Source organism: Choloepus didactylus, chromosome 8 (assembly GCF_015220235.1).
Source record: "Choloepus didactylus isolate mChoDid1 chromosome 8, mChoDid1.pri, whole genome shotgun sequence".
In the NCBI taxonomy this organism is placed as follows: Eukaryota; Metazoa; Chordata; class Mammalia; order Pilosa; family Megalonychidae; genus Choloepus; species Choloepus didactylus.
The window spans coordinates 54,934,730-54,958,681 of NC_051314.1; the positions used below are offsets into that span (position 1 = coordinate 54,934,730).

A 23,952-nucleotide genomic window follows, 5' to 3' on the forward strand; every position below is an offset into this window, starting at 1 on the left:
GCATATGCGCCTCAAGGCCTGATCTCCGCCCTTCCCCTTTCTGTGTTCACCAGAACTCCAAAAATCCTCTGCTTTTACTTTGGAGCTTCTCGTGTTGTTTTCCTTCTATGCCCGTCTCCTCTCTGCTGGGCTGGCTGCTCTCAGAGTCTCTGGTGTCTGGCCTCAGTCTATCTATGGTTGGAGTTTGAATCAGTAGAATGAGTTTCCGATGAGAGCAGCCACTGCAATTCTCCCTTCTCCTTCCTGGAGCTGACAGCCCCTCCTCCCCCGGGACTGAGCCTGGCAGGGAGGGGCGCGGGTCCCCTGGCCGCAAAAACTTACAGATTTCGCTGATCTCAGCAGTTCCACGTTTTCATGAGTGTTGTATGAAGTATGCCCAAAGACAGATTGCTCTGTGGTGTCCAGTCCACGCAGTTCCTGGCTTTTTACCTACTTTCCTGGAGGAGTAATTTCCAGGTTACGCAGCGGCCGTCGTCACTCCGGGGATCAGAGACATCCGCGCCGTGGGGTCGCCGCCTGTGCCCATAGTGCCGCCTCCGCGGCTGGCGTCGACACGGACTCAGCCCCGGAGCCCCCTCTGCTGCCCAGAGGCCGCCGCCGCCGCCCGCCCAGCCACCAGCCCGCCTGCCAGGTGCATAAATATTTATGACTGTTATATCTTCTCTGTGAATTGCCCCTTTTGTAAATATATAGTGTACCTCTTTTATTGATATATAGTGTACCTCTTTGTCTCTATTTTGTCTGGTATTGGTATAGCTATCCCAGCTCGTTTTTGTTATTATTTGTATGGAATATCTTTTCCATCCTTTCACTTTCAACTTATTTGTTTCTTTGGGTCTAGAGTGAGACTTTTACAAAAAGAACATTTAGTTGGAGCATGGCATTTTTATCCATTCTACCAATTTGTGTCTTTTGAGTAGGGATTTTAATCCATTAACAGTCAGCGTTATCACTGTAAAGGCATTACTTACTTTAGCCATTTGTTCCTTTGATTTTTATATGCCATACATTTTTTTGTCTCTCTTTTCCTTTATTGCAACCTCCTTTTCTGTACAGTTGTGTTTTGTGGTGTATCTAACTGATCGCTTTCTCATTTCTGTTTCTGTATATTTTTAAAATACTTTGTTTGTGGTTTGTATTACACATCTACATTTATAACTTACTAATTTGAGAAGATACCAACTTAGCTTCAATAGCATACATGTTCTGTGCTCCTATATCCCTCTGTCTCCCTTCTTTATGTTATTTTTGTCTTATATTATCTCTTTATATTTTGTGTGTCCATTGTCAGGAAATATACCTTTTTCTTCTTCAATTGTATTCTGACTCCTATAAGAATTAAAGAGTAGAGTTGCATATTGAAGATACAGTACTATTGGGTTTTGCATTTACCCTTTTACTTACCCTACTGATAATCTTCATTTCTTCACACTACTCCAGACAATTCTCTCCTGTCTTTTCCTTCCAACCTGCAGAACTTCATTTAGAAATTCTTGTAGGGCAGGCCTTTTGTTGATGAATTCTCAATTTCTGTTCCTCTGTAAATATTTTAAACACTTCCTCATTTTTGAAGAACAGTTTTGCTGGATAAAGAATTTTTGGCTGGTAGTTTTTCTTTTTCAGTACCTGTGGTGGTTTGAAACTGTTATGTACCCCAGGAAAGACTATGTTCTTTAATGCTATCTTGTGCGGGCAGACTTATTATGGGTGGGATCTTTGATTAAAGTTGTTTCTTTGGAGAAGTGACCCATCCAATTGTGGGTCAGATCATGGATTGAATATTTCCATGGAGATGTGACCCCACCCATTCAGGGTGGGTCTTAATTAGATCACTGGAGTCCTTAAGAGAGCTGAGAGCCCAAACAGACCCAGATGCTTGGAGACATTTGGAGATGCAGACAGAAAGATGTTTGGAGATGCTAAGCTAAGAGATGAAGCCCAGAGTTTACCCTGGAGTAGCTATAAGAGAACCTCCAGATGCTTAGAGAGAAATGTCCTGGGAGAACAAGCAAGAATGCACAGGAGCTGAGAGAGAAGCTCAGAGAGAAAGAAGCCCAGAGACATTTTGGAGAAAGCTATTTAGAAACCAGAACCCAGGAGCAGAGGACCAGCAGAAGCCAGCCACATGCCTTCCCAGATGACAGAGGTGTTCCAGATGCCATCGGCCTTTCTTCAGTGAAGGTATCCTCTTGTTGATGCCTTAGTTTAGATACTTTTATGGCCTTAGAACTGTAAATTTGTAACCTAATAAATCCCCTTTATAAAAGCCAATCCATTTCTGGTACTTTGCATAATGGCAGCTTTACTAAACCGGAACAGTACCTTAAATATATCATACCACTGCCTTCTCATCTCCATGGTTTCTGATGGGAAATTGGCACTTAGTCTTATTGAGGATCCCTTGTATGTGACAAATTGCTTTTCTCTTCTTGCTTTCAGAATTCTTTATTATTGGCATTTGACATTCTGGTTAGTGTGTGCCTCAGAGAAGGTCAATTAGGATTTATTCTGTTTGGAGTACATTGTGCTTCTTGGACATGTATATTTGTGTCTTTCATGAGAGTTGGGAAGTTTTCAGCCATTATTTCCTCAAATATTCTTTCTTCCCCTTTTCTCTTTTTTTCTCCTTCTGGGGCACCCATGACATGCATATTTGTGTGCTTTGTGCTGTCACTCAAATTCCTGAGACATTGCTCAATATTTCCTATCTTTTCTCTATCTATTCTTCTGACTATATAATTTTGATTGTCCTGTCTTATAGTTCACTGATTCTTTCTTCTGCAAGTTTTATGCCTCTAGTGTATTTTTATTCACCACTATTGTCCCTTTTGCCCTCATAATTTCTGTTCTTTTTACACTTTCAAATTCTTTTCTATCCTTACACATTGTCTTCTTAATATCTTTTATCTCTTTAGCCATATTTTCCTTCATCGTCTTGAATTGATTTAGCAGATTTGTTTGAACTTCTTTGATCATTTGTTTCAAAATCAGTATGTCCTCTGAAGTTTTAATTTGTTTCCTTGACTGAGACAAATCTTCCTGTTTCTTAGTATGGCTTGCAATTTTTTGATGATGTCTGGGTATCTGATTATCTTGAGTTAACTGTGAAGGTCAGTTTTTCCCTCTTGTCTAAGGATTTAATGTTTATTGGTTTTAAAGCTCTTCTCTGATGCTTGGTCCAACGTATTCTGGAACTTTAGAGTAACCTGTATTTAACTGTTGATATTTTCTCAGTTCTTCTTTATCTTATTCTTACCATTGGTATATGATACAATTTTTAAGATTGCATTTTTTTACAATTGTTTCATCTCTAGGAGAAAGCTTCCTGTCCTCTGTTCCTTCTCTGGGAATCTTAATCTGTTCTGTTTGTTTTTGTGCTGAGTTTCCTCTCCCCCTCCCCCCATTCCTATGATTGTTTTAATTCTCTCCCTCACTTGGTGTCACCTTTTCCTTACACTTTTCAGTTCTGGGACCCATTCTTTCTTACAGCAGTTCAGTTTAACCCCCTCCCCCTTTTTTCTGTGAGGCATGGTGTCAATCCAGAAAGGTAGGTGTTCTAGTTTGCTAATGCTGCCGGAATGCAAAACATCAGAAATGGATTGGCTTTTATAAAGGGGGTTTATTTGGTTACACAGTTATAGTCATGAGGCCATAAAGTGTCCATCAATAAAGGGTACCTTCACTGGAGAAAGGCCATTGGCATCTGGAAAACCTCTGTTAGCTGGGAAGGCATGTGGCTGGCATCTGCTTGCTCCCAAGTTGCATTTCAAAATGGCATTCTCCAAAATGTCTGCATCAACTTCCAACTACCATCTTCAAAAATGTCTGTATCAGCAACACCTAGCTATGAGCTTCTTCTGTCTGAGCTCTTATAGTGCTCCAGTTAACTAAACAAGGCCCATGCTGAATGGGTGGGGCCACGCCTCCATGGAAATTATCCGATCAGAGTTATCACCTACAGTTAGGTGGGTCACATTTCCATGGACACTGAACCAATAGGTTCTAACCCAATCCACACTAATACGTCTGCCCCCACAAGAATGCATTAAAGAATAAGGCTTTTTCTGGGGGACGTAATATATACAAACCACTGGGTCAATCCAGTAAAGTCCATTTTGTTTTTACATGGTCCAGCCAATAGTAACTGGATTGACTGTGCACACCTCTTGCCAACTGTTCTGCTGTGGTCTCTCTCTTTTAATTTCTTTTTCCCTGGATGTTCTTTTTTATGCAGCTTATGTTCCTCACTGGGTCCCTGCAGACTTGGGTTCCTTTGCCTGGATATGTGTGGGGTTCTAACCTGCTGCTGTGAGTGGTGATATAATCTGCATCCATGGCAGGGGGGGACCCAGGCTGTGCTGCCTCTGTGTGACCCCCAGGCTGTGTGGGACTGAGTGATGGGGAGGGTTCTCAACTCTCAGCTCTGGAAAGAAAATCTCTTACCTGACCTCTGAGAGTGTTATTCTACTTCTTTGATTCTGTGTTTGTGGAGCCCTTCTCCAGTCTCTATCATCCTCTAGAGTTCCAAGCCAGTACAATTTGACTTTTCATTAGCTGATTCTGAGGCAAGACTTTTCCATGGGATGCCTTACATCACCATGTTGATTACTTCACTCTCACATTTCATCTTTAAATTTCATCCACATTGCCATTACATTTAATTTTTACTACATAATAGTCTATGATGTGCATCTACCACATTTCATTAACTATTCTCTCAATAATGGATTCTCTGATTGTCTCCAAATTTTACCATATAATTTATTTTCCTTATTCAATATGATCTCAAAGCTTTTAATATTTCTTTACCTTCCTTTTACCAGCAAGTTGTTTCATGGATAAGGGAAAGCAATATTCAAACAAAGATTGACTGAATTTTCTTGCATAGGCTTGATCAACAAAATTTTCTTGCATAGACTCTATGATAAACATAAAATTGATGTAATGAACTCTGAAAAAGGGTTATTTACATAAAGTATTGTGACTTACTGTTTATTTTCAATGACTTCTTTCTTTCCTTTCATTTTATTCTTTCAAATAAACATTTATTGAAGGCTTTCTCCCTGCCAGCCATGTCCAAATCAGGGGTATACAAAAAGAAGGACACTGTTCTCCCATAACTAACAATGTGTATTGGAGGAGAGGGTAGCATGTATAACAAAGTACAAGAATTGCCTACGAACAGAGAAGTGTGTATAACCAGATCTGCCTTGGTGAGTCAGGGAAGTGTCCCCATAGAAGAGAAAATTTGAGCTAGACCTTGAAGGTTAAATAGAAGGGGAAAGAAAAGGACATTAAAAACACCTGGTATGTTGAAAGTCTGGTAATTCCAAGTAATAAACAATGGGGTTCATGGCAGTGGGTAGCAGGAGGTAGGGCTAGAGAAATAGTACCAATTCTGATTGGGATTGGTTATGTAGGTCTTATTTTGTCCTGTAGACATCAAGAAGTCATTGAAGGTTTTATGACTAAGTAGACTTGATTAGATTTTATTTTAAAATAACCTTGGTAATGTACATAGGAGGGGGTGAGAGAGTGGTATTAAGGAAACCAATTCTGAGGCTATTGCAAATGGCTCATGTGAGAAATATTAAAGACCCAAGCAAAGGCATGGCTTATTGTCTACCTAAGTGGTATATCTGTGAGAAACTAGAAAAAAAAGTAAAGTCTGGCAAGGCAGAACCATATGTGGCATGTAAATGAAAAAATAACCAATATAAATGGGGCAACATAAAAGATCATTATGTTAATAGAGTTATGTATCTTGACTGTGGTGGTAGATATACAAATCTACACATGTAATAACATTGTATAGCTCTCACACAGATGGGTCTGTGTAAAGCTGGGAAGTCTGAATAGATTGTGTATTATGTCAATGTCAGTATACCAGTTGTGATGTTGTACCACATTTTGCAAGATGTTACCAATGGGGGAAAGTGGCTAAAGGTTACATGGGATCTCTCTGTACAATTTTTTACAACGGCATGTGAATCTATGATTATCTAGCTACAAATTTAAATTTAAAAATTAAGGCAAAATAAAGGTGTTTTCAAACAAAAATGTTTATTAACCTTGTTTGGATGTTGTGCCAGTTTGGATGTATTATGTCCCCCAAAACGCCATGTTCTTTGATGTAATCTTGTGGGAGCAGAAATATTAGTGGTGATAAGGTTGGAATTCTTTGATTGAGTGGTTCCATGGAGATGTGACTCAACCAACTGTAGGCGAGAGCTTTGATTGGATAATTTCCATGGAGGTGGGTCTTAACTGAATCACTGGAGTCCTATAAAAGTGTTCACAGACAAAAGGTGGTGCTGCAGCTTAGAGAGACATTTTGAAGATGGTCATTGAAAGCTGATGCTGACATTTTGGAGAAAGCCATTTTGAAACACAACCTGGGAGCAAAGGAAGAAGTTGCCAGCCACATGCCTTCCCAGATAACAGAGGTGTTCCAGATGCCGTTGGCCTTCCTTCAGTGAAGGTACCCTATTGTTGATGCTTTACCTTGGAAACTTTATGGCCTTCAGACTGTAAATCTATAGCCAAATAAACCCCCTTTGTAAAAGTCAATCCATTTCTGGTGTTTTGCATAATGGAAGCATTAGCAAACTGGAATAGATGTAGAGGGAAAAATTTAAGAAATCTTATCTACAATTTCTCTTTGGAATTTTGATTTATCTTATGTTGCATTTATAAATTAATTTGGAAAAAAATAATACCAACCAGACCCAAGACTAAGACAATAAAGTTTATTTCAATGTATCTTGTGTAGTTTCTAGATGGCAGTTATTGGTGTTCTTGGACACTTTACATACTGATTAGTTGGGAGAGATAAAATGAACATTAACCAAGTACTTAAAATGAAAGTCATAGCTCTGGGGCTTATATACATTTCTCTATTTCATGCTATGAAAAAGGCAGTTTTCATTGGAATTATTCATTTTACTGATGGGGAAGCCTGAGGCGAAGAGTAAGTAGTTATGCAAAGTCACAGGGTGTTAAGGTGAACCTATGCCTGTTAGAATTGAAAACTTAAGCATTTTACTGCTATTTAGGGGCTGAAATATAGACACAGCACATTTGATATGCTCTGTCATCTTCTTGTCTGGTTGAATCCTTCAGTGTCTATATCCAGGTATGTTGAATATAATATTTTGTGGTAATTGTGGATTATTTCTGCTCAGGAAACATGTTTTAAAATTTGTGAGAAGATAGCTTTTAATATAATATTTAACTGAAAATCATGTCAAATACTATTAGAAGACTTCAGAGAAGTTTCTTCAGCCTTTCAATAAAACAAACAAAAGATACCTCAGTAAGAGGTTCATAATGGTTAACTTTTATTGAGTGTTTATTATGTGTCAGTTACCATGTTTATCAGCTTACATGTGTTATTTAACATTTTGTAATATCCCTTTGAGGAACGGACTTTTTTGTCCCGATTTACAGATTTGGAAACTGAGGCTTAGGGTATTTAAGCGACTTGTTTGAAATTACACAGTGTTACAGGGATGGAACCTGGCCTTCTGACTCCAAAGTCATACCTTATTCCAACACCACACCTCTAAACCACTAGGATACAATGTTGCAAAAAAGCCACCAAATGAAAAACATGGGGTATAAAGAAAAAAGGAACTTCAAGTGAAAGTTTAGCACCACCCAAGTTCAGTGACCAGAGCCCCCATTTATGTAATTAAATCAGGTAGCCTTGCGTGATTTTGGAGACCAATAGGGGTTATGTAAAAAAACGCAGTGGTATCTTCGGATCATTCACCTTCTACCCCTTGGTTTCATTTTATTTCCTTCATAACTCTTTCACTTACCAATATCTGAAATTATTTCATTTCTGTTTATCATTTGCTCTCCCTCACTAGAACATCAACTCAATAAAATCAGGAACCTTGCCTTGTTCATTGCTATACTTCCAGTGTCTCAAGTTGGGGCCGACACATAATATTTATTGAATGAGTGCATCAATGATTGGCCTTCTCTGGACTTAAATGGTAAAGGCTTAGATTTACAAACTGATTCAAAATACCACAATTAAAATACATGCATTATTAGCATGTAAGTTTCTTACACTGGCTAGTGTACACTGAACGGAGGGAAGGAGGAGGCTAGAGAAAGGTGCTGGAGGAGGGACCTGGAGAAAAGAGGAAAGAGAGCACGTAAACTAGCAATCATAAATCCTCGATTATGGGGTAAGGGATAGAACCTAAGAAATTCAGAGCCTTAGGGCAGCAGAGTGTCTGAAATTAGTGGGGCTCTCTTGAGAAGGGTAGAAACCATTATGAAGGCTAACTTCTCAATTTTGTTTCAGAAGTTCTACGACCATAAAGGCTTATGGAAAGGAGTGGAACACTATTTACTTCATTTTTAATATGCTAATTACCTTGGATTATGGATAACTTTGATTAGATGGCAACACTCTTGAGGGCATCATTAAAATTAGTGCCAAGTTTATGTACATTTTGGGCATTGTATTCTATTTTAAATATAGTGGGTTCTTCATGAGGAGTCATTATTGATGTTATGATAATTAGTGTTAGCATAACATCAAGGTCAAGCAGGGTGTATATGAAGAAAGAAGGTAGAAAAAACAAAAGTCTCACATATGAAGAACTAAAATGATTAGGTATATTGAGGCATCTGTAGTGTGAAATAAGAAAGGCAACTAAGTTCAGTGAAGTTGGGAAGTGCCAAGAATATAACTATATCCTTTAAGATGGAATAGAGGTAGTTGCTAAATATGAGGATTTTAACAGATTACTCCAGATAGCTTGAAGACTGCAATATTTAGAGTAAAGGTCCTCAAAACTTTTTGGTCTCAGGACCCCTTTATAGGAACCCTTAAAAATTGAGGACCCCCAAAAGTTCTTGTTTATGTTTTGTAATATTTACCATATTAGAAATTAAAAATGATAAATTTTAAAAAATATTTATTCATTAATCCATTTAAACAATAAAGCAAATAGAAAATAAAGTTTTATGAAAAATAACTACTTTCCAAAACAAACAAAACCCGAGTGAGAAGAGTGGCATTGTTTCACATTTTTGCAAATTTCCTTAATTTCGGTTTTTACAGAATTTGGCTGGATTGTGTATCTGCTTTTTTCCATCTGTTGCCATCTCACGCTGTCATGTAGCCTCTGGAAAACTCCATTGTACACTTGTGAGAGAATGAGAGTGTAAAAGCCAAATAACGTCTTAATATTACTATGAAAATAGTTTTGACTTGGGCTTGTAAGGGGTCCCAAGGACCCTCAGATCACACTTTGAAAATCACGGTTTTAAGAGTTAAAATTAGTCAATCCAGCATCAATTGAAAATAGCCATGTGGTTTCACACGGTTAAGGATTTACATACTTTGTTGTTCTACAGAAAGATGAAAACAGCAGATATGCTGAATGTTTGCATTAAAAATCAACTAGAAAATAAGCCACATACACCCATCAAAAGAACTAAAGTAGAAATGAGGGCTCTCACGTCAGGCAGAAAGGTGGAGGTGGGGTGAGGTGCACCCGAAGAAGGCCCGGGTACCCGCTGAGTTTGGAGAAGCAAAACCCGCAGAAGGCGCCGCCGCAGGTGTACACGGGGAAAGAAATGTTGTTCTTACAGAAAAAAGAATAAGGCCGGGAGGGAAAGTGGATACCAGGGAGTTGCAATGATAAGGCAGGAATAAGGCCAGGCTATGAACAGGACTAAAGCGCGCAAGACCGCAGCATGCCGCGAGCGGGGAAAAGGATGGCTGGACTTCCACACCCCACCCGGGACAACGCTGAGGGGTGGTGAGGTGGGACACGGACGAGGGGGGCCAAGGCCCCTCCCTAAAACCGTGTGGTTGAGATTCTTTTCCAGTGTAGGAGCGAGCAAAGAGACTACGCGGTGCGTTAGCAGGGGGCAGAGGTTAGTCACAGGCGGGAACCCAAAGAACCCGAGCGCGACGCACGGGCCGCGGGGCGGGAAGAACCAGCAGCAGGCGTGTGGAGTGCGCGGGCGAAGAGGGACGGTTCTGTTGCTAGGCAACCGAAACTGGGCCCGCCTCCCGCTCGCGTTGCTAGGAGACGCAGAGGCCGGGGGGAGGGCGGCGGAGCGGTCTACGTGCTGACGCTAATTGTATATGAGCGCGTGCGGCGGGCTCTGGGGTCTTTTTTAGCGCCATCTCCTCTCGGCGCCGCCTCCAGCTCCTCCCGCTGCCGCTGCCGTCCTGAGTCACTGCCTGCGCAGCTCCGGCCGTGTGGCTCCCCGTACTAGCTGCCGGTAACGGATGGGGGCCTAGAAGGGAGGGGAACCTGGAGTTGGCCGAACGGCCTACGCAGAGGGGAGGGAAGAAGGACGGGGGACTGAGAGTGGGGGTCGCGGGCGCCCGGTCCTCCCTGGCTGTCCTGTAGGATCAGACCAGTCCGCGGAGTTTCGACCCTTCAGCCGTCGTTTTTTTCAGGGACTGCTAAGGAGACGCAGGGGTCGGTGCGGCCTGTGGCGACCGGCGAGGCCTGTGGTGTCCGGGGACCGCGCTGGTCTGCGCTGAGGTCCTCCGTGCCCCACCGGCTTCTCCACGCGGACAGGAGGGAGGCCGCGGCGGGGCCCGGACGCCCTGAGAAGTCAGCGGCATTGCCGTGAGGAAGTGGGAGGTGTCCTTGGTGCGGGCCGGGCCCAAGTACGGAGCCCGCCGTCTCGACACCCCCGTTTCACCCTCAAAAATAATTCCCGGAGGGAGGTCTCGGGGGGATGGAAAGAACAGCGGAGGCTGCAAATTCCGACGGGTGGGAGGGGCAGTGAAGGGAGGAGGCCCTGAGGCGGGGAGGTGGTGGGGGAGGCTGCGAGGCTGCGGGGCTCCGGGGCTCTCCTCCTACTGGAGGCGGCCGCCGCGCTGGGAGGGGAAACCCCGGCGGCTTTCCTCTACACGTGGTGATGGGCTGCGTGACTATCGTCTGCTCCTGATTGGAGCCCCCTTTCTGGGTTCTTCACTGGAAAGTTGTAGAGTTGGTGGTCTAGGGAAATGAACAGTGAGCAAATAAGTTAAGCCCCTGGGGTTCGAACTCTTGCCTGCTTGTTCCCTGTGGTCTTAATCTTTCTCTTGGTACCGAAAGAAAGTATGAATGTTAAATGATGGGCGATGCTGAACAGGGCCTCTTCCAGTGCTAGGGTTTTAAAATAATTAACGCGTGTTAAAAGGTTGTTTTGTGTACCTCAAGCACAGTTAGAACTTGGATGGGTGTCTTGACCAGGGTCGATCTTGAGCAATCTGAACACCTAAACGGTTCTAAGATGGAAATAAAGGATTTGGCCTGTAATATCTAATTCTTATATGACTTCTCTTAATTTCTTAGAAATTAGTTTCTGTATTTAAGTTCCCAGAAAAAGGTCCTTAATTAACCATCTTTTAAAGTGAATGGGGATGGGGTGGGGGAAGTATGCGGTAGAATGAGGCATTAATGTAAATGTTATTGGACTAAATTTGTAGTTTGCTGTCTTGTCCTCAGAATTCTCCAGGAGAGCTTGTAAAAGGAGGATGTGGATCGGGGTCCTTTTTGGGAGGACGAGGCTTGCAGAGTGAAAAAAAGATGAACTAGGACAGGAAATGTATTTTTAAAAAACTCCTGTTTTAGACTGTCACTGCCTGATCAGTTAGTCCTGAAACGACTATAGTCTGATAAATGTATACTATTTCCCTGGTGTCAGGAGTGCTGTAATGGGAAATGAGCTGTTTTTGAGATGTAGGTGAGAAGAAAACTTTTCAAATTGCTATCAAGGTCCTACTTTATTGTCAGCTTAAATTAATACTCCTGTACTTATTTTACTAATGATGTAATAACATGGCCCTTGAATAAGAGAAAAAGCTAGTATACAGGATAACTTAAAACTGACAAGTAAGTGAAGTTTACATCCATCTTCAGGGACTATTAGTCTAGTCCCAAGCTTGTTTGAAGTTGCCTGAATTTAGATAAATGGCCCAAATCTAAACTGTTTTAGCTCTAAGAAGACCTAGGGATCCTTTGAGGACAGATGGACCTAAACATTGATGGATTGGCTTGGACATCTTCTGTCGTCATAAAATCTTGACATGATTCTCTTTTCAGGCCAACATTGTTTGTGTTAGTTTAATTAACAGCATTTAAAATCTTTGCATCATACCACTTTGAAAGTCTGTGTCAGTTTTATCTGTAGTGAAATAACTATTTATGATAGTGGACCATTAATTGACAGAATTATTAAGCTAGTAATAAGGTGCATGATTGTTCTTGTTCCTTAATGAGAATAAAAAACAGCTGTACCAGAAATAATCCGAAATGCTGCTATTCTGTTATCCAACTTGTCCATGTTGGCTTCGGGTGACTGCTTCCATTCTAAACTTCCAGAAATATATTCTAAATAAAGGCTCCTTTTGTAAAAGGGAGTAAAAGAGGCAGAATCTCTGACTTCAAGGCTGAAGAGAAAGGATATCATTCATACCTACCCTTACTAACCTGGCTCTTAAAAGATTTCTGTCTTCTCATTTCCCTTTCTCCACTCTGATCCCCAACTGAAAAATGAAGATAGAAGATAATGCCACCTGAAAAGTGAATTGTAGCCTGTAAAAATCACCTGGGATTTTAAAGGAAGTCCATGTAGGTTAAAGATTTTAGAGACTGAACTATTAGCTGGCCCGTTACATAGTAGGCATTTAATAACTACATCCTTATTTTGTTTGATTTTGCTTGGTTGTAAATTTGAGATATTAGTAGAATATAAGATCAAAGGGAATGAATCTGATTAATATAGAAATACTAATAATATATTTGAATTCTCAAGTCTAACTAAACCCATAATCCTACTTGCTATTAGCTGATTTTGAGTAAGTAATTGGGCACCTATTTTGACATGTATCCTAGATTTGGGGGTTATTTCATGAGCAAAACAGGCAAATTGGTTGCTAGCTGTATCTTCAAATGTCAAGTTAGAGTGGGTGCTATGGACAAAAAAAGTGAAAGAGGAATAGAAGTAGTATTTATAACATTCTTTATTTGAAGGAACTCGTTAAAATGGTGATTTTAAGACCCATTTCAGACTTGTTTTGATCCTGATAAGAAATTATCTCCCTGGGCAGAGTTGGGGGTTAGAAATTGAAAGTTTTAGGTTGCTTAGTGTTTTGACAGCAGACTACTAGAGCACATTACTGGGTTTGCCATAGAAAGTGGCCTCTATATTTCTGGTTACCAATTCTGTTTTTCGCTGCTACATATTTTGATACACTTCCTTGTTCAGAAGTTTTATACATTTTAATTTTTATTGGAAAAAGCTTTAGTTTTGAAGAACATAAAAATTATTTTGAATTATTTTCTAAGGTTAAGAGGGCATACTGGGGTAAATACGACAGTTAACATTTAATGGGTGATTATTTGGGCACTGTTTTAAATTGAGTGTTAACTCATTTAGTGCTCCTAAGAGGTAGGTGGTATTATTAGCATTTTAACAAAGAGGGAACTGAGGCACAGAGAGGTTAAAGAATTTATCCAAGGTTACATAGTTAAGGAATAAATGTGACTAATGATGTGGTATTTCAAGTGTTTGCCTGACTGTACTGGCTTTTAAAGACAGTGCTCATATCTTAAACTGTTCTGTGCATCAGCTTGGAATTCAAAAGCACTCTTTCCTGGGTTCCACTGTGCTGCAGGGGAAATCTCTAGCACTTCTTCGTGATCATGAGATCTTCCAATGTTGAATCTGTTTACTTGTAGCTGGGTAATGGCTTCTTTACCTTATGACTTCCTATTGTGTATAGTCTCTGACTAAATTATTTCTTAAGGTATTATGTTTAATGGTTTGGTGACTTTTCACCAAATGTCAGGATGGTCAAGGGGGCTGTAACTTGAAGGCCGGTGAAAGGAGAAATTCTCTCTTTCAGTGAGAATTTGAAGCCAACATTTGGTGACCATGTGGATAGATGTGTTCTCTCCATGCCGGTTGGAATCAATGCCCATATTTGAGTTAGAGAGTTGGGGCATCTGTTAAGGATGATTGCTTGTATAGTATAACAACAGCAAAAACAAAAAAATGACTGCCAATTAGATAGGGCATACTGTTTCATTGCCCTTAAGACCTAACTTCAACCCAGGTATGATTCTCTGCTATTGGATCAGGTAATACCATAGGTATTGAGAACCCTTCTGCAGAAGACAACACAGTGTTTTCAAATAGAAGTCCATTTTGCTTTGGGGATTAATACAAGGTCAGTTCTGGATTGACTTAAATGAAAAAGCGAGCCTAAAGATATATATACTAACTATAAGGTTGTGCTGGAACCAAGTGAGATCCTGAGCCCTCTGGACCACTGAAAATGTTCAGTGTCTGAAATAGATTTATTTAAAGCACAGTGCATTTGGAATGAGTGAAGGCTGGGATAAAAGGGAATCTATATACTTAGGATAGTCCTGGTTCCCTTGAATTCTTTGTTTTTAAACATTTGCAGGTTTTAATTGGCTGTTTTACCATGAAATAGTCATTTTCTGTAAAGGAATAATAACCAGTATGTTACTGTATAATCTGTATAGCAGTAACTTGATTGGGAGGCCATCTCTCCTTTTTGGAATAGTAGACCAGGAGTGGGTTTTGGAAGTCAGATTTTTTAAGTCTTACTTTCTTCATTTACTTGTTGTGTGTTACTGAGCAAGGTACTTAATATTTTATCTGCAAATATGAGGAAAGTCTGTATAATTTGTTACACATTAGGGCTCCATAAATATGATTTTCTTTCCTTTTCATTAAATGTAAGGGGAGTTTATTCAGAATGAAATTTACTGGAATGGTGGTGAGTAGTTACTGGATAATATGTGTCTGGACAGCTAGCTATTTCAACACCCCAAAATGATCAGCTTGTGGTCTGATTCAATCACTTGTCCTCTTCCCCCTTTTTTCCAGTGGCAGATTTTCTTCAGGTCGTGTTATTATGAACCAGTGGCTTTTCTTTCTCATTAATCTATTCTGTATGTTACATATATTATATTGGGTTGTAAATTGAACCTTTTATTATAAAATGACCCTTTTTATCTCTAATAGTACTTTTCCTTACAGCTTGTTTTTTCCTTTTCCTCCCTGACTTTAATACGATACCAGCCTTCTTTGGGTTTAGGATTTGAAACTCAATATTTTTATGTTATGGATGTGTCTCATAAATAGGATATAATTGGATTTTTTAAAATTCAGTCTGACAATTTTTTTAATAGTAGCATTTAATCAGTTTACATTTTTGTGTAATTACTATGATGTTTATATTTTAATCTGATTATTTTGTGCTATTTGTGTAGCCTGTTTTTCTTGTGAGTTGACTAAAAATTTATTTTGATTTTCTAATTTGTAAGTTAATTTGCCATTTCTAGTATTTTGGGGGTTGTCTTAGAAATCTAATCGCATACATAAAGGCATTAGAATATTTTAATCCATTTACTTCTTTCTTTTCCTCCTTCTTCCCCTACCATTTTTCTTCCGTCATCTTAGAACATCCATCTGGGAACATAACCTTCTATGTGGAAAACATACTTGAGAATTTTTTAGTTAGTCTCTGCTAGAGATGATTTTTCCCTGATACTGTTTCACCTTTGTTTTTATAGGATGAGTGCTTTTAAGGTGACCTTTTGTTCTGCCTTTACACTGATCTAAGTGGGTTTCTTTTTATTCTGGGATTTGTAGGGCTTCCTGAATCTAGATCAGTTCTGGAAAATTCTCAGCTTTTAATTTCTTCAAATATTGTGCTTCGTTCTCTCCTCTTTGCTTGGAATTTGTGTTAAATGTTAGACTTTATTGTCTCCTAAACTGTCTTAATTTCAGTATTCTCCATCCTTTAGTCTGCTGTATTCTGAAAGATTTCTTCTGAGCTTTCCAGCTTATTAATTCTCTCTTCAGCTGTATCTAATCAAATGTTAAATCTGCCTATTTAGTTTACTTTTTTATTTTTAGATATACTATTTAGTTACTTTACAAATTTACTGTATTGCCTTTAATGGATGGTTGTTCCTTGCAGATACACTTTTCTTTTAGTTTGTATTGTTTGTTTAGTTTGTTTGACATTCCTATTATTTAAATCTTTATCCGAATTTTCTTTTGTAAAATTTTCTGTTGCTCTCATGCCCTTGTGAATTTTTTGAATTATTTGAGGTCTAGGATAAAGGTGCTTTGCCTTACATTTGCATATACAGGTGCTTAGGAGCACTATGAGGCAGAGACCATTTTAAGCTAAACCCAAAGCTTGGGGTTTTGGGGACAACACAGATGGAATGAATTTGGGCTCTATCCAGAAAGATTGGTTTATTATCTCTTGAGGACATAACACTTTGGGAGTCCCTGCTTAATGTGGAAGGGTTGCTATTAAGCTTTTCCACCATGGACAGGCCCCAGAGCTTTTGTTTTTACAAGGTAGTTACAACCACAGTTCACATTTGCCTAGATAGGCATTTGCCGTTAGGGCACATACTTCCTTCTCCCTGTTTGCCTTTTTGCTACCTGCTTTGTCTTCATTGTTGGGTTACTGATTCTTTTTGTTCTTGTTAGCCATTTTGATGCTTTTAAGATTTTAACAGATATTTTATTCTATACTTTTAATTATTCTTCAGTGATAAAGTTGGTCTTAATGTAACTTCCACTACTAGAAACAAATTCTTCATGGAGTTCTTGGAATGTGTTTCATGTCTGACAGATTTTTTTATTTTATTCTAAATACATGCTTTATTAACGTTTCCTTCTGCAAAATTAACGTTTTTGTAACAATTTACATTTTTACTTTTTTTCAGATTACAATGCATTTTTACATATGTCATCAGATTCTTAGAATACCATGTGTTAGAGCAGCCTTTGTCTATTTTAACACAAAAAACTGGAACTTACGTGACCTGCCCTAATGACGTGTAATAAGTTGAAGAACTGGTTTGGTGGTGGTTTTAGTTTTCCTAGGCTGCTTCAAGCAGATACCATGAAATGGGTTGGCTTAAACAATGAGAATTTATTAGCTTACAGTTTGAGACCAAGAAAATATCCAAATCAAAGCACTGCTTTCTTCTTGAAGACCAGTTCTTAGGGATCTTTGATTCCTCTGTCATATGGCAAGGTAAAGTGGGGTCTGTGGGTCTCTCCCTTCTCTCCCAGGTTTCATTGATTTCACTTTCTTCCTTGGCTTTCTCTCTTTCTGTATTTTCATCCCATTTATGAAAGACTCCAGTAAGAGGATTAAGATCCATCCTGAATGAGATGGGTCACACCTTAACTGGAGTAGTAGCCTTATCAAAAGATCCTGCCTGCTGTGGGCTATACCCAAAGGAATGGATTAACTTTAAGAATATGCTTTTCTGGGGTACATACAGTTTCAAACCACCATAGTCACATACCTATGCCTTCAATTTTACTGAATGATTTAGAGGTCATATTATTCTTAGGTAGAAAATCTTTTTTTACAATCCTATAAAAAAATCTTGATACTCCTTGAAACATCAGGCTCATTAGTATGGGCATACACCAATTTTCCTTTCAGTGTAGAACAAAATAAATTTAGGAGAATGAGAATGATATAATCCAAATTCCTAAAAAATATCAGAAATACTACTGAGCTTAATGCAAGTACAAATTTAAAATATACAAAGGACAGAATTGAAAAATGTATTTCTCCATCTGTCCTTTGCTGCCAACTGAACAATCTCAGCCAAACAATTACATCTCCCTAGAGAAGAGATACATGCCTGACTTTTGTTTTGTTTTCTTTTACTTTTAACACAAATGATTTTCATCCTACACATGGTAGTCTTAACCTTTTTCTTATTACTTAGCAACATAGGCGAGCAAGTGAACACATGCACACACACCCATCATTCAACATGAGCACAGAAAGAGCTGTCTAACCTTTTTACTGGCTGAATAATGTTTCGCTGAGTAATGTATGGTAATTGAATGACCCACTGGGCGTTTAAGGTACTAACAGATCATGTTTTCTTGTATATACATCATTTAGATTGAACATCGTTGAGTCTATCTGACAAATAAAATTTGTCTTCAATTTTATTGTCAACTGTGCAGTAAAAATTCAGCTGTTAATCTAAGCCTGTGCTTCTCAGTGTGGTCTGATTAAATGCGAACCACCTCCTTCAGAAGCTGGCATTTTTGTTCAGAATGCAATTTTTGGGTTCCACCCTTTCAGACCTGTTGGTTCAGAATCTGAACATGGGATCCAAGGGATCTTTTTTTTTTTTTTAAATAAGCTTTTTAATCATAATTTTAAATTTACTGAAAAGTAGCAGAGCTACTTGAGTGTTTCTGAGTACCCTCACCCAGTTCCTCCCCAATGTTAACATCTTACATAATCATGGTATATTTATTAAAGTTAAAACAGTCTTCCAAAGAAGATAGACAAATGGCCAGTGAACACACGAAAGGTTACTCAACATCTTGCTCAACAAGTCATTTGGGAAATTCAGATTAAACCATAATAGACCACTTCACCCACTGGGATGGCTGTTTTAATCAAAGGAAAAGAAGTGTGAATAGCCTTTTGGGAAATCAGAACTCTTCTGCATTGCTATGTAAAATGGTGCAGCTGCTGTGGAAAACAGTTTTGCAGTTCCTCAGAAAGTTAAATCATAAAATTACAATATGACCCAGCAATCCCACTTGTAGGTTTATCTTCCCAATAATTGAAAACAAGGACCTGAACAGTTCTTTGCACACCGATGTTCATAGTAGCATTATTCACGATTGCCAAAAGACAGACAACCCACATGTCCATCAGCAGATGAATGGATAAACAAAATGTGGTATATACGTGTGAAATATTATTCAGCCAGAAAAAGTAGTGAAGTTCTGATAGATGCTACAACATCATGTTGAGTAAAATACGCCAGGACATGATGTTGAATAAGATAAGCAGGCACAAAAAAGGACAAATACTGTATGATTCCACCTATATGGAATATCTAGAATGGGCAAATTCATAGAGATAGAAAATAGATTAGAAGTTAACCAGGGACTGAGGGAAGGGGGAAATGGGGAGTTGTGCTTTATGGGTATAGAATTTTTGTTTGGGTTGATGAAAATACTTTAGAAACTGGCAGTGACTGCACAAAATTGTGAGTGTTCTTAATGCCACTGAATTTTACACTTAAAAATGCTTGAAATGGCAGATTTTATGTTCATATGTTTTACTACAATAACAATTTTTTTAAGCTCCCTAAACTAAAGGAATTGCTTTAATCATCCCAGTTACTTTGCAGAACTGTTGGCCCCATGCCAACCCAAAATGAACAGAATGGAAACACAGTTAATATTGAGTACTTAGGTATCAAATCCTAATAAGTGTTTTACATGGATATTCTCCCTTAACCCTAAGCAATTCAATGAGGGGACGATTATTTTTATCTCCTTTTTGTAGATGATGAAAATAAAACTGAGAATTTGCCTGGGCCAGTCTACAGCAAAGCTGGCACCAACTGAATTGATCTGATTACAAAATTAGGCTTACTTTAAAAAAAAGGTAGCTTGGAGTAATGCCATCCTGCTGTGTGGGATTCTCTTTAAAAAATAATCCAAAGAAGCTCACTTTAAGAGTTTTAACTCAGTGTAATCCCACAAAATGAACGCTGAGAGTAGCAGTGTATCCATTCTTTGAACATCTTGAAATATTATGAAAATTGAATTAATAAATTTTGTGATTTTTTTTCTTTCACATTTTTTGACAATTGCTGAGTTTACTGGACGCTGTTGAACCCAGCAAATTGCAAAATGTTATTAATTTCTAATTTTAAAAACATAAGCATGTGGAGAAGTAATGCTGAAAGAGAAATAAGTTCTCATTTTTTTTTCCTCATCTTATAGGTAACCACGTTTAGGTTTATGGTCTGCCTTTCCAGGAATTATTTACTCATAGGAAAGGATATGTATATATATGAGGAAAAAAGTATTGAAGTGGAATTTTTGCCATACGTTCTATATCTTGCTTTGGGGCTCTTTCCATATTAACTTACATCTGCAAAGAAGTCCATTTTATGTGTGTTGCATGTTAATGCTAAGTTTATTTTTAATGAGATGAATAATTGCAGCTGCCCAGGAGGATACAATGCAGTGATTGGCAAAAGCAGATAGATCCTTGTCATCGTGAATCTTGTGGTCTGCTCACTTGGGAGACACAGACCTTGATCAGAGATAGTTACAGCAATCAATTTATAGTTAAAAACTTGAGAAGATACTGGAAAGAAATAGTGTTAGGAGAGTGTATACAGCCAAGGAATCTTATATAGCCAGAATGGGAAGGCATCTTTGCAGAAGTTTTAAGCTGAGCGCCAGAGGATGTGCAGCGTTTTCTTATTTTTGTATCAGCATTTCTTCATAATTGTTTGCTAAACATTTTATGTTAATGCTGGCTGATTAGCATCACTAGAGAAACTTCATCAGGGCTACTACAAGTTACTGAAAGCAAATAGAAGAGTATTAAAATAGACTAGGATACATTAGAAATATTTCCTTTATAATTTGCCTAAAAGGTGTATATTAGATCAGTAATGATACTTCCTTCAAATATTGCCATGTGACTGCTAAGAGTAGTAGCATTTAATATTCTTAACTCTTTAAGTAATAAGCATATTAAGCATGTTGATACGAGTAATCATATGGTAGCATTTTATGGGTTAAAGGCTAAGATTTTAATTTTTAAAATAAGATCGATTTTCGTGTGGGATTCTAATGGTTTAGATTTTAAATAATCTGTGTTATGGCATTCAGCCATTTTTCTGCCTGAAATAACAAATTTTACCTTAAATTTTATTTTTCTAAAAGCTAAATTCTCTAAGTAATACTAATCTTGTAATGAAAAGGAATTTAGGATATGCTATGAAAAAGTCTTATAGTAAATTTATTGTGTTCTAGTAACCAAAAGCGTTGTTGACAATGAGCAGTATATCAAGAGGAGGTTGAGGAGTGAGATGTGACATGAAGGTATATTTGAACAGATGGGGAAGGTTTACCAGAAATAGTTTGGGACCCAGAGTTTTATAACTGTCATGAAGTGGTTTAAAGGACTCGTGTTTGATAAAGAAATTACTAGACTATTTTTTAAAGATCTCTGGAGGAGGCAATAATAGTCTAGTAGATTTCAGATTTTGGCTTAATAACATGAGTTTGATAAAAATTAATACTGTCAAAATAAAAGTTTATCCTGTGAAGTATTAAGTAACCTAAACTTTGGTGCAAAAATTGGCTATTTATGGTGGTTAAAGGAAATTTAATAACGACCCTTTTTGTTCTGTTCCTTTTCTGTGGTTCTAACATAGATCAAATTCTTTACCAATGATTTTATTATAATACTACTTATATGACAGATTCTAAGAACCTAGTAGTAACTGTTGAAGCAGTGTACTGTGAAAAATTATTTTTGATGACTAGTAAGATAATCTTTGTGTGTTCATGACTTTTTCTTCTGAACACTGATGCTTTTTAAAGCAAGTAAATTTCTTGAGATAGTTTTCAACATGGTTTTAAAGGTTTTGGATTCAAATGCTCTTATTGTTTTTAAATAAATGGTATAACTTTTTTAACATTGGCGTTTCTCTCCATAGATACTTGGAGTTCTTACAACATGGCAGACATTGACAAGTAAGTGGCAGATAATTGGTTCTTTTTTCAGAGATCTGGCATCACTTTGTACTCTGATGTAGTTAACAGGATTATTAATTATGTACTATGAAAATGTATGATAATGACTAATGGTTAGTACCTACTCTAATAAAAGTTGGATACAGTCTGTTCGAAAAGAAAATAGTATATAAATGTATGATAATGACTAATGGTTAGTACCTACTCTAATAAAAGTTGGATACAGTCTGTTCGAAAAGAAAATAGTATATATAATTACTGTCATAAGTAGGAAATCATTTGTCATTATTTATTCTAAGTAAAGTGCTGAACTCGCCTAGTGGATCATACTTTAAGAATTCATTTGTATCATGTATGTGTTTCCCAATATTTTGTTACTTAAAATGTACATACATGTAGTATAATATACATTCAAAGTAATGTATAAAATGCGTAGTTTAATGAATAATAAAACACTTGTGTACAAGTTTAACACAGACTATTATTATTAGAAGCCCTGTGTGCCTCTGCTTAATTGCATCTTTTACCTTTTCAGATGTGTGACCACTGGCTTTTGTCTCATTTCATTGCTGAATATTTGTTTTTTAATTTTGATAACTTTAATAGCAATCACAAAATTAGCTGTAAGGAAAAAGGCAGTATTTACCACTATTACTTGAAGGCCCCAAGGGAAGAAAACAAAAGGCAAAAGAGACTATCTGGGTCATAGTCTGGCTTCAACGTTCCTGAGGCTTTGCAAGATCATGCATCCTGGGAAGCATAGTTTTAACCAAGTTGGCATTTGGCAGGGTTCTAGTGTGGATCAATGTCTTGCGGAAATTTAGTAAGAAAATGGAACGAGCTGCAATATGTTTGTTGCTTGTGATTTCTGCCAACTTAGAGGGGAGTAGGTTAAAGCAGAACATTTGGGTGAGAGGGATGGTAGGATTATCCACAACTGTTGTAGACAAGCAGGACATGGGGAGGTGGGAGGGCATGAAATGTCTCTAGCAGGGGGACAACATACTCAAGTATATACCAGAATCTGGGCCATCCCACCTGTGTATGCTGTCTGCAGCATAAAAAGATGGAAGAGTGGCCACAGGCGTTTGGTAATAATGACTCTCAAAGTGATTGTGACTCCTGAGTCATACTGCTGCAGTCCAGACTGTTTTAACTGCACAGATGTCTTTGTGGAATCTATTTTTACATCTTCCTGGGGGTTTCTTTTTGCTCCTCCTGTCTTGGATTTGCTGTTTGCTGTATCCCATGTTGTTAACTTTCTTTGGTTCTTTAGTACCTTCTTGGAAGGGTACGACTGAAATAATTTTTGTTACGATGCAGCATGACTGAAAATCCCTGTATTCTACCCTCATGCTTAATAGTTTGAGTGTAGAATTGTAGTTTGGAAATCATTTTCTTTCAGAAATTTGAAGACATTGCTCCATTGTCACCTTGCTTCCAGTGTTCCTGTAAAGTTCAAAGTTGTTTTAATTCTTGATCATTTGTATGTGACACTTTAAAAAATGTATGTGTGTATATATGTGTGTATATATGTGTATATATATATATACATATATATATGTATAAGTGTGGAAGCTTCTCTGACTTCAGAATTCTGAAATTTCCACTTCGTTTCTGTTTTTATCCATGAGTAAGGCATTCAGTGGTGGACCCTTTCAGTCTGGCAACTCACAGCTTTTGGTTCTGGGAAATACTCTCCACTTAACTTTTGTTTAATGCTTTATTTCTGTTTTCTATTTCTGGAGCTCTTGTTAGTTAAATGTTGTGTGTTGGGCTGGTCTTAATAATTGTCTTTTGTCCTGTTTTCCATCTTTGTCTTTTCTGCTCTTCTTTCTGGGCAAAGTTAAAAAAAAACTTTTCTCTTTTCAATTCATGTATTGAGGTTTAAAATTTCTGTCGTGTTTTAGCTTCCAAGAGATCATTTGCTCTCAGAATGTCCCTGTTTTTATAGCATCCTGTTCTTGTTTCATTGTATTATCTTTTTTGATGTTTCCTCCCCCTGTACAGTCTGTTTGCTATTAAATTTTTCTTTGCCCATTTGTTTTGGTCTTAATATAAGAGGCTTTGTTCAAATATGAGTTAATACTTGATTGTCTGCTCACTGCGATTGGGGGGGGGGCAGTTGAGGGATGTTTCAAAAAAAATGTCAAATAGAAAATTTGAGTGTTTGGAAACCAGGCTTGTCAATTTGGGATTTTAGTGTAGGGTTGTCAGGGTGGGCAATTACTGTGAAAACCCCCAATGTCAAAATGGTATTTCTTTCTGGGCTGGTCAGATTCTCTGTTGAAGAGTCTCTGCTGGGTAAGATCTCACTTCCAGGGTGTTCTGACAGTCAGATTTGGGATAACA

At 38.2% G+C, this 23,952-nt stretch overlaps 1 protein-coding gene across 7 annotated transcripts in view; it reads left to right on the plus strand.

Moving 5' to 3' along the window:
• Nucleotides 1-10,110: 10,110 nt before the first annotated feature.
• NAP1L1 (nucleosome assembly protein 1 like 1) overlaps nucleotides 10,111-23,952 on the plus strand; it is a 32,854-nt gene continuing 19,012 nt past the window's right edge. For 3 of the 7 annotated variants that reach the window (XM_037845440.1, XM_037845437.1, XM_037845441.1), the window contains exons 1-2: nucleotides 10,112-10,260; nucleotides 21,564-21,600. In XM_037845440.1, the coding sequence (XP_037701368.1) occupies nucleotides 21,584-21,600 (17 nt within the window). In that variant the 5' untranslated portion in view covers nucleotides 10,112-10,260; nucleotides 21,564-21,583. Of the gene's footprint in view, nucleotides 10,261-10,441; nucleotides 10,617-20,924; nucleotides 20,944-21,563; nucleotides 21,601-23,952 lie in introns of those variants that run through there. The other 4 variants (XM_037845439.1, XM_037845443.1, XM_037845442.1 and 1 more) reach the window with 4 other exon arrangements.